Source organism: Streptopelia decaocto (genome assembly GCF_964273445.1).
Source record: "Streptopelia decaocto genome assembly, chromosome: 1".
Classification (NCBI taxonomy): Eukaryota; Metazoa; Chordata; class Aves; order Columbiformes; family Columbidae; genus Streptopelia; species Streptopelia decaocto.
Window position 1 is genome coordinate 46,633,277 of NC_138663.1, and position 10,919 is coordinate 46,644,195.

General features: G+C 39.3%; 1 protein-coding gene across 1 annotated transcript; it reads right to left on the minus strand.

Moving 5' to 3' along the window:
* Positions 1–1,523: 1,523 nt before the first annotated feature.
* On the minus strand, positions 1,524–9,525 carry MRPL42 (mitochondrial ribosomal protein L42). Its single transcript, XM_082043612.1, has 6 exons — positions 9,373–9,525; positions 7,330–7,495; positions 5,330–5,393; positions 4,266–4,350; positions 2,893–3,056; positions 1,524–1,633 (listed from the first exon to the last, which is right to left on the minus strand). The coding sequence occupies exons 2-6, from the start codon at positions 7,409–7,411 to the stop codon at positions 1,588–1,590; spliced, it is 441 nt and encodes a 146-aa protein (XP_081899738.1). The 5' UTR covers positions 7,412–7,495; positions 9,373–9,525; the 3' UTR covers positions 1,524–1,587.
* Between the last annotated feature and the right edge of the window lie 1,394 nt (positions 9,526–10,919).

A 10,919-nucleotide genomic window follows, 5' to 3' on the forward strand; every position in this document is an offset into this window, starting at 1 on the left:
AACAAGCAACACATTGTAGAACATGGAGCCAAAAATCACTTGGCTGAGGTGGGCTTAAACACGGACTCAGATATCTTGCAAGCGTAACAGGGAGAATACGCAAAACGATTTTCATGCTCTGCCATGATAAACCATTATCAGCTAACTGGTATTTGGATTTAAAAACTTTTAAAAATAATACCGAGATACTTAGACTAGCTTTATGTAAATTTTTCCAGAGGCATTTAAATGCGGAAATGTTACATGCATCCAACATTGCCTTTTTCATTATTAAAGAAAATTCAAGGAAAACAAAAGTTATTTAGTATCAACTTTAGAAAAGTGTTCTTTATACTAAAAATGACCAGGATTAGAGACTTTATATGGTTTATATGCATAGATAACACATGCTGGCAAAATTACACTAGACTAACGAAAGAAGAACCTTCCTATCTCATCCAAGTTGCTTTGGAAAGGAAGTACAATCAAAATGTATGACATATATGGGATAATTATTTTCTGATTATTTATAAGGATCTGCTATGAAGACTTAATGAAGTCACTGGGATCTCTGCAGAGGCACCCACGCCAGCCCTTTCTATCAGAAGGCTTATGCCTAAAGCTGTTGACTGGAGTAAAGAATCTTATTTTCCCAAGAAAGAAAATTCAAGATGACATAGAATATGTAATAGCAGAAACATTTAAGCACTACAAAATGCTAAATCGATGAAGTAAAATCAACTGAAATTTCCTTAATTTGAAGCATTTTATACGATAAAGGGCCAGTCCTTCCCCTGTAGGTAAACTAAAAAGAGCTGGGAGTCTTGTTACCTTGCTGAAGCAGAGAACTCCTCTCCTGAGCTATGGCTATTCTGATTTATGCACAAACATGGTATCCTCACTGAATGGGAGCTGGGGTAGGGTTAAAAAAACCCAAACCTATGAACCACGAATGCATACAGAAGTTATCTCAGATATTCAGGAATCCTGGGTGATTTAGAAGAGCAAGTTATGATGCCTTGGAAGATGAAATTTAACCAAATTGGCCAGTTCTCAGTACATGAGAACAGCCTTAAAGACAATCACTTGGCTGATGTAGAATTAAACATGGAATCAGGTATCTTACAAATGTCATAGAAAAAACAAAACTATTTCACCATTTTAATAAATACGTCATATACTTTTCATCAATACTATTTCATTACTACCTCGGTATTCAAGCTCACCTGCATTTCAGTCACTAGATTTCTAAAAAAATTATCCCTCAAAATAACACCAAACTCCAATGTGCCTGGTTCCAGACTTCCCATTTTGACACAATTTACTTTACCAATGATAAGCCTCTGAGTTTAATGTGAGCACTTCATCACCTGTTCCATCCAGTTCTAAGACTGGCACATTCGCTGACCAGTCATGTACAATACCCTTCACTGAATCCTTGTTGCATTACTGCAGTTTTGTTGTTTTTTTCCGTCAACTAGTTGAAGTAGAATAGTCAAGTTAAGCATGTTTTCATTATAGCACTCACACAAAATTGCCAAACATGTCAACTTTCTGTAATTTTTATTTCCAATAAAGATTAATAGCAAAGTGCTGCTGAAGAAGAAGTTATCGGTCTTTAGGAGGATTAGGATTCCTGCGTCTTCTATGATACCTAGAAGAAAAGAAAGTCGCAGTGAATGCAAGCTTTGGACAGTCTTTGATTTTCTGGATATTTTTGCCCCTGTGAGTGATCTGAGGTTACACAAGTCAGCAAAACACAAGATACATGAGCACAACCCATCACCACTCATTAGATGTCGTCTCTGTTGTTTATGAAGTTACATAACACTACTCATTTCTACTGCTGCATCTACTACAAGCACACAATAATCCAACCAGCTTTACAGCTGAATAGGTACAGAGGCTGCTGTTCTTAATCCTTTGTGCAACGTTAATTTTACTACATGGATGTCTTTTCCTATGGCTCGAATATTGCTACAGAACAAGGAGACATTATGTTCAAAGGAATTATGCCAGACTGTAAATTAAATAGTGTAATATTCTGCAGACAAAATAACCCCCAAATTATTCACGACAAAAATGATCCCTACTTTCCTCTTAATTACCCACCCTAAACCACGGAAGATCCTGTTTGATGCTAGTGAAAGTGACAGCTACCCTTTGGCCATCCACAGAAAGTTCTACCATTTCATTTGTCTATTCCCAAAACACAATTTAAAAGTTTTCTGTGGCCGAAAAAAAAGTAAAAAAAAATTCTACCTGTATCAAGTCTCCATAGCTATAAAATTAGCAGCTACCAAAAGGTGTAGTAACACAGACTGGAAAGGAGTAATATAAACTAGAATACCATGTTTTTCTCTTAGCGTATCTGGACATATATAGTTCCTCTTTAAGCTCAGTCATGTATTTTTGCACCCTTCCTCCTCCTCGCTTTCTGAGTACAAGGCACACTGCAGTGCACTTTTCACCATTTAAAATGAAAAACCTCTACTGTTCTTAAGTCTGAAAATCATCCCATGAAGTTTTTCATGAAAAGTTGTTAAGGAAATGACAATGCATGTTTCCAAGCTGCATTTGATTATATCCATTGAGGGTATTTTATATACTAGATTCTCTTATGCAACTTTAATAAATCACTTTAACCAGCAGCTAACATAGATGGCACGAGAAACTTCTACTCTGTGACATATCTGAAAAAGTTGCAAAGGCTACCAAAGGAGCAGCATTAAAAAAAGCTTATGCAATAGTCTTCCATTTACACAACACTGCATTGAAGATTTGAAGTAGTACTCCATGTGCTAACAGTATCTTGTCTCACATGACTTATCCTAGGTTAAATCTAGTAATAAAATTATTCCTGTACTTCCCTTTACCTCCAAAAGGAGCAAATATTGAACAGAAAATACTCACTGTCCCACAGGATACCAGCGATGTTTCGTTGTGTAAAACATTTTGCTGAGCTCTTCGATTGTAGGACCTCTACTGTTCTTTAGTTCTTTTTCATTCAATCTCGATTTCAAAACTTGATCAAGAGTTTCTTCTGTATTATTAACTGGATCTGGCCGTGGTATGGGCTGTAAAAACAGTAGTGTATATATTTCCTTTTTCTGCCTTTTTTTTTTAGAAAAATAAAGCCAAGCTACATAGATAGCATTACAATTTACTCTTAACAGCTGAAACCGAAGAAATACAGAATACCTGTAATTGCAAAGGCTGCTTACTGCCTGCCCCAGAGCAGATGTCTAGAAACATCTAATTACCCCAAGTGCTACAGCTGATCAACCTACCCCTAAAATCAGCACTGCTGTCATCATTATTGTTGATCTCATCCTTACAATTCACTAGCTGAAGCATAAGTTTCAGTTCTACTAATACAAAAGCATTCATTTTTATTTAGATATTTATTCAGTTACAATCATCATTGCTAGAAAAGCTTTTAAATGATTTTTACCTTGCAGAAGAACGTCACTTCCTCATTGTGCATCTGTAAGACCTGAAACCTAACTACTAGCACCATTACAAATATTTTTCCTTGTTTTAGTCTTTTACACCCATTTTTCCTGAGACATGGAACTGATAAATTCAAAAGTACTGATGTGTAACTTGCAAGCAAGGAGTGCTAAAATGGTTTAAGTTTTCAATGGAGGATTTTCACATTGGGTACTTCAGCAACATAGCTACCATCTGCTGGAAATCAAAAGAAAAAGTGTACACTAGAAAAGTTCATCTAGACTTAGGTTTCATCAGTGTTAAGAACACATTGAAAGTACTACTGATAGATAAAAACTTAGTATTTGAAGTTGTTTGTGGTGTTTATGAACCCAGAGTGCTGCATGGAATTTAAAGCTTGAGTTGAAAACATTCAGCAGCAGCACTTCTTTATATCCTCTTGCCCATGCTGCAACATCTGTACACAGCAGGATGTGTCAGCTATAACCTGCATTCCAAGCATCCTCTGAGGAGCACACTCATGGACAGACACACCAGTTCTCCCTGTAGTGCACAAGTATTTGAGTGCCTCATATAATTCTTTTGGAGTTACCATATTCTGTGATATCTGAGCATTTCTTACTCTGCAACTTTCCCTCAATTCAACTAAGAATAAGGTCCTCCTCATGGCAGCAACTACATTCATCCTTCACTCACTTCATGGACATGCTGATCTTGTAATAAAAAGTACCTCAGTATTTTAAATTTTAAAAAGATGCCCTAAAGACCCCAAATTATTAATTACTTATGCTTTTACATGAATAAGAAATAGAAATGTATACATTTGGACATACTTTTGTGTGCTCATACGGAATCTCAAGTGAAGGGTGGTAGCAGACAATTGTCTTCAAATCCGATGTGACTGCAAGTTCCACTTTGCTATAAAAATAAAAACTTATAAATACATACCTTAACATTTTCAGAAATGCTGAGCAACTGAACGGCCCAAGTCCCACAGAAAACCAGTTCTGACCCTGCATTTATGAATTCTTAAGGATCTTCTATAAAATAAGGGCCACAAATCAAAAGTGCCTTTTTTTTTTCCTCTCAGCCATCTTCAGTTTTTGTTGTTGTTTTTTTTTGTGGTTTTTTGTTTGTTTGTTTTTTTAAGAGGAAAAAAAAAGGCTAAAATACTGTATTAAAGACAGCTGGAAATGAGAGTTGGGAAAAAACATTTAACACTTTGAATAATTACACATAAACCAGTAAGACCATATAGGGATAATGATCATCAGTGATATGTAGGACAACATGCCTTCATAAGAAGTGTGGCATCTACAAAAGAAAAAATAGGAAACAAAGCTTTGTGTGGGGTTCCAACTTTTATATTTGGTAAAAGATGATGAGCATGATGAACAAAAAGTGCTACTGAGAGGTTCCTTGAGGGAATATGACTTTTCTCACCTTCCTTCCCCTTCCCATGACATGTTAGCTTACTAAAACCTTGTTGACACAAATAGTGTGTTTTGCACTATGTCTGTGTCATCTTTTCTGGTTTCTATGCAAGTTTCCCATGCAGCAGCACAAAAATACCTGGACTTTGTCTTAACAACAAGCATCAATGAAAATGACTGTTCTTAGCTGCTTTTGCTCTTCCACAAACAAAACTGCAGGAGTACTGGGGTCATCACCATGTTTAGAGTGAGTCCTGCATGATTTTTCATTACACTTATTTTTTGAAATATTAACTTCACAATTGTTGTGACTGGAAACAGTACTTGAGTTAAAATTACTACCTGTATCCAAAACTGGCAGAAGATGTGTTTGCTACCATTATATGGCAACTTCACGACAGAGAAAGTAGCCCTGAAATAAACATCACATGAAAATTTTTACATATCAAAGCACATTTAAGTACCAATTGTAATCTTCAGGGAGAACTGAGTATGTAGATTTATGGCAAGCATGATACACAGCTCCATCTGAAAAAAAAAAAGTAAAGAACACTAATGTAAAAACAAACATTAAATAATGTTTACATTTTCATTCTGTTCTAAGTCTTAATCAGGGATTATAATCATACTCAGTTTTAGATTAACAAAGTCCAAATAATGTCTGAATAGAAGTTCACTTTACTACATAGATTACTAGTGCGACCAAAAATACAGTATCTAGGTAGCTATGGCCCACATTTACCTTACCAATTGTATTGTTATCCCAAGAAAAATCACAGAATGAACAAACTACCTAGAGATTTCACCATTAGATCACAATTTTTATACATGCAAAGAACATTTACCATATGACTTACAGGGAAGATAATAATTTCATAGTGAAAACCAAATTTGTACCTTGCTAGCGACTGCTGTATGAGTTACAGAAAACACAAACCCGTAATATATTGGTTGCTGTAACACTAGAGAACCTTACCCCTCTCCCCACGTTCCTGTTGCTCCAAGGAAAGTAACCACAAGAATTACAAGTAGTAGTAAAGACATTCATAATTTGAAACGAGAGGCTCTGAGTAGATACATAGAGAAATGTGTTGCTGGTGAGAGCAGCCAACCAGTGGGACTGGGGCCCAGGCAGGTTTGCAGTCTCTGTCCTCAGAGGTTTCAAAGGCCCAGCTGGACAAAGCCCTGAGCGAACTGGTGTGATTGCAGAGCTGAGCCTGCTTTGAGCAGGAGCCTGGACCACAGGCCACCCAAAATCCCTTCCCACTGAGCCTTTCCCCCAATTCTATTCTCATTATTTCATAGAATCACTTAAGTTGAAAAGACCTTTAAGATCATAGAGTCCAACCGTAAGCCTAATGTAAGGTGTTAAACAGTAACAGTCCCTTATATAGGAATCATAGGCATCTTGCCTTCCACAACCATGTAGGTACGCATGCCTAAAAAAGGCCTGGGAGGTGCCTGTAGTTATTTTTACTGACAAACCCCTTCCTTTACTGCCAGAACCTGACACAAATCCACATATAAGTTTCTGAGTCCAGTGAAGCTTCTTTTACCACTACACTTTAAGATCTGAATTACAATCACAAGAACTAAGTTTCAGCATGTTCTGAGCCTTCTGTTTTCAAATAAGTCATATAAACTTTTCAACTTTTTTCTAACATGTTAGTTTATTTAGACCATTTTTAGTTTTAATACAAATGTGATTCTTCTTGGCTGTTCATAATGGAGGGAGAGTGCATTTAGTGTATCACATCTGGAAAAGCTGAAAGAACCAAGAGGAAACTTATATGCAGCTATTTTCCTCTCAGAAATATTTTAGATGTAAAATTCTTAAATTTAAATATAGATACAGCTAAAATTTTTAAATATATATTTTAGACATAGAATTCTTAAATACAGAATTTCTGTTAGCACTTCCATGCTTCAGTTGTTCCAATTAAACCATTCTTAGTTATTAAGAAGTTGAGTTCTGGTAATACATTAATGTAAATAGTCCATATTTCTTCCTAAGATTTTTTTCCCCTCCTTGCCCACTAACTTCTAAAATGTCACATGTCCATTATATTTTCTCAGTTTCTGTCTTTTCTACCACCTCCTCTACATCTTCCTATTAACATCTAAAACATGACAAAACTCTAAGAAATAATATTGCCTGTTTTCACTTGTTCTTGGTTTATGTTAAGTAATGAGATTTTACTGTAGCCTTTTCTCACCACTGTTTGTAAGTCTGAAAAAATAAATTCAAATATAATCAGTGGTAAGAGGGGTGGTGTTTACAAGCTAAGCGTCATATGTGGACCACGGAAGTTTTAAAAGAAAAAAAAACCACAACAAATCAAGATATCCTTTAATTATTAGCAGAGAACATGGAATATCAGACTTGATTCTGTTCATCTAAGAGGAAAGAAGCTCTTGAGAACAAATGTCAATATAGGACTTTTAGAATTTCATCACTACTCACTCTGCAGCGGGGCCTGCTTACAGGTTGCTGCTGAACGCATCCAAAAGAACGTGGACCACGCGGTTCTCAGTGACGTTGCCATGCTGAGCACAGAGTGGAAACCAGTCCTGGACAGGATGGAACTCGAACAGACACTGTATCCTTTTTTTTTTCTGCAGAACACCCTCTGAAAGAAACCCATTTCATAAATGTTCAGGGTAAAAAAGACTGACAGTTTAACTTCTTGAATATCTTAAGGACAAATAAAGTTTGTGCAGTGCATTCTTCATTATTTGTCAGTTGTTTAGAAGTCCTCATTATTTAAGATACTGGCACCTACCCCAGAAATAGTCAAATGGGGTACAAGACTTCATTTACTGAGAGGTACACCACTAACTTTTAAAAAAGCTTCTAAGCTTGTGTCTTCTCTCAGTTTTTCTGCTGGTACTTACCCACATAAGTTTTGCATCCTTCCTTCTGCACACCCCACAGAATTATTCCTGAAACATGTTTTTCTTGTTCACAATATAACTATCACCACCCAGTACAACAATAGATGTACTTATAAATAACACTTGCTGTAGTTAACAAACTGTCTAGATGCAGTTGGTTTCATCCATCTCAAAAGCAATACACCTAAAAGCTACAAAACACCATTTATAATACCTTAAATATAACTCAAAATTTCACAGAACCAGAAAGATACGCATAAAGATCTTAATTTTTCACTGTTTACAGGGAAAAAAAAAAAAAAGTTTTGATGAGAAACTTATAATGATGCTTAAAAAATCATAACTGGAGACAGTTTAAAAACATACTCATAAATTAAAAAAAAGACTTACTTAAAACTACTTCATATCTAGTGCTTCATAACATCACCAGAAATGTGCATTTTTCAATTTCAACACATAATTTCATAATTGTATTTCCCTGTGACAAGTGCTGCTGAAGAGAACACTAACATGGCTTGTACAGAGCTGCTTTTATATATATGTAAAAGATTTGCTTTTATATATGTATATAACATATATATTTTATATTTATATTTATATTCTATTTATAAAATAGCTGCTTTTATATATAATTTGCCTTTGAAAGCTCATTGACAAAAAAGGCATGAGGAACACAGCGGATCCAGACTGTCCTGCCAAAGTACAGGGTCCAAGCACTGTCCCATTCTCGGCCTCGCCTCCAGGACCACTACAGTTTAGCTGGGGACATTCCCAGCCCTGAGGCTGCACACAGAAAAACCTTAAAGGTCTGTCAGCAACAAGCAGGAACATAAAACCTGACGCTTCTATTGTTAATAAAAACGGATCTGCAGGCTCTTAAAAAAAAAACCAAAAAAAACCCAAAAAAACTCCCAACCAACAACAAAAAACAAAAGGAGTGCTAAATGCAGCAATTTAACATCTCTGAAACTACATTAACTCTCTTCCTCTGGCCCATTTTGGAGGCCCAGCTTGCTGCTCCCCTGCATCAGCCGGACACGTGTCGGCATTAGCTAAAAAAACGAGAAGGCTCTGAGGAGACCTTATTGAGGCTTTTCGGTACTTAAAAGGGGCCTATAAGAAAAATGGGGACAGACTTTTTAGCAGGGCCTGTTGCAACAGGACAAGGGGTGACGGTTTTAAACCAAAGAAGGGGAGATTCAGGCCAGACATGAGGAAGAAATTTTTTACAATGAGGGTGGTGAAACACTGGCCCAGGTTGCCCAGAGAGGTGGTAGATGCCCCATCCCTGGAGACATCCCAGGCCAGGCTGGACAGGGCTCTGAGCAACCTGATCTAGTTGAAGATGTCCCTGCTCATTGCAGGGGGTTGGACTAGATGACCTTTGAAGGTCCCTCCCAACCCAAACCGATCTGCGACTACGGAGATGAGGGGCAGAAGCGCTGCACAGCGCGACCCTCAGGCGAAGCAGCGCTGTCCCCGCGGGCCGGCCCGCCGACGCGACCACCTTCCCGGCGCAAAGCGCAACAGCCGAACGCGGCAACCGCAGCCGGAGGGAACCGCCACCGCCCGCCGGCCTATTTCCCGCCGGCCGCGGCGACTCAGCAGGTACCTGTGAGGCGGCCGCTGTCGCGTCCTCTCAGCAGCCCGCCAACGGTCACAGCACCGGAAACGACACCAACTGTCCTTCCGGTTCCGGGGCGGCTCGCCCCGCGGCACGCCGGGAGTTGCAGTTCGGGCGGGCGGGCCGGCGGGAGGGGCCTGTCTCGGGTCGACAATTGGAAGGGAAATCTCTAACGTTACCGGTTATTGCATAAACTGGTGAGCACCGCCTGCTTGCCTTCCAGGTTAAATTACACATCAGCTCCCTCTGTTCAGCCTGCGGAACCTCCGTGGTACCTGTAACACCTTTTCATGAGCAAGGCCTGACTTTTATGTACATGAAACAGCACATCACGAGGATGGAGCCAGGCTCCTCTCGGTGACAACCAATGATAGGACAACGGGCAGTGGGTATAAACTGGAACACAGGAGGTTCCACTTAAATATGAGAAAAACTTCTTCTCAGTGAGGGTGACAGAGCACTGGAACAGGCTGCCCAGCGGGGTTGTGGAGTCTCCTACTCTGGAGACACTCAAAACCCACCTGGACGCCTTCCTGTGTAACCTCATCTAGGTGTTCCTGCTCCGGCAGGGGGATTGGACTAGATGATCTTTTGAGGTCCCTTCCAGTCCCAAACATACTGTGATTCTGTGATCTCAAATATTTAAGGCACGCAGAAACTCACCTGAACGCCCCAGGTGTGCTGCTGCTCTGGGGCTACCTGCTTTGCTTCTTTTGGAGACCAAGTCACAAAATGTTTCAAAGACAGTGTTATATTTACACAATATTGATAAATATAAGAAGTAGAGACAAAAATCAGTTGTCTGACCTGCTGTTCTAGCATCTGCAATGGCTCCAATACCATGAGCTTTCACACACCCATGAAGCATCTCTACATCACATGAGCCAGCTGTGTCTTTGCTGCTTTCACAGAATTGCTCTTTTGGAGAGTCCTGGCTAATGCAACCTCTTCCACATGTCTTCAAACCATTGCATCTTTTCTGGTTGTTGGCTGCGGTACAGCAACTTCACACAGTCGGTGGTGGAAGCCTCACAATTTCAGCAACGTCTCACTTTGTTCTGTAGCTGCAGAGTTGTAGTTATGCTGATAACTTCCAGAAGTATAGCCAGAAATCACTAGTTAAGAGCTGATTGTTTCCATTAGCAGTGGCAAAGGTTTCTCTTTGGATGGTGACAAAGCTGGTGAAGGGTCTGGAGCACAAGTCTGATGAGGAGCGGCTGAAGGAACTGAGGCTATTTAGCCTGAAGAAAAGGAAGCTGAGGGGAGACCTTATCGCTGTCTGCAACTACCTGAAAGGAGGTTGTAGCATGGAGGGGGTTGGTCTGCCAAGCAACAAGAGACAGGACAAGAGGAAATGGCCTCAAGTTGTGCCAACGGAGGCTCAGATTGGATATTAGGAAAAAAATTCTTCACAGAAAGGGTTGTCATGCACTGGAACAGGCTGCCCAGGGAAGTGTGGAGTCACCATCCCTGGAGGTGTTTAAAAGGCGTTTAGATGAGGTTCTTAGGGACATGGTTTAGTGCCAGAGTTAGGT

Coding starts and splice junctions, on each gene's coding strand:
- MRPL42 (XM_082043612.1), bottom strand. CDS start 7,411: ATGGCAACGTCACTGAGAACCGCGTGGTCCACGTTCTTTTGGATGCGT. Junction 4,351..5,329: donor CTCCCTGAAGATTACAATTG/GTACTTAAATGT, acceptor TTATTTTTATAG/CAAAGTGGAACTTGCAGTCA. Junction 1,634..2,892: donor CGCTGGTATCCTGTGGGACA/GTGAGTATTTTC, acceptor CTTTTCTTCTAG/GTATCATAGAAGACGCAGGA.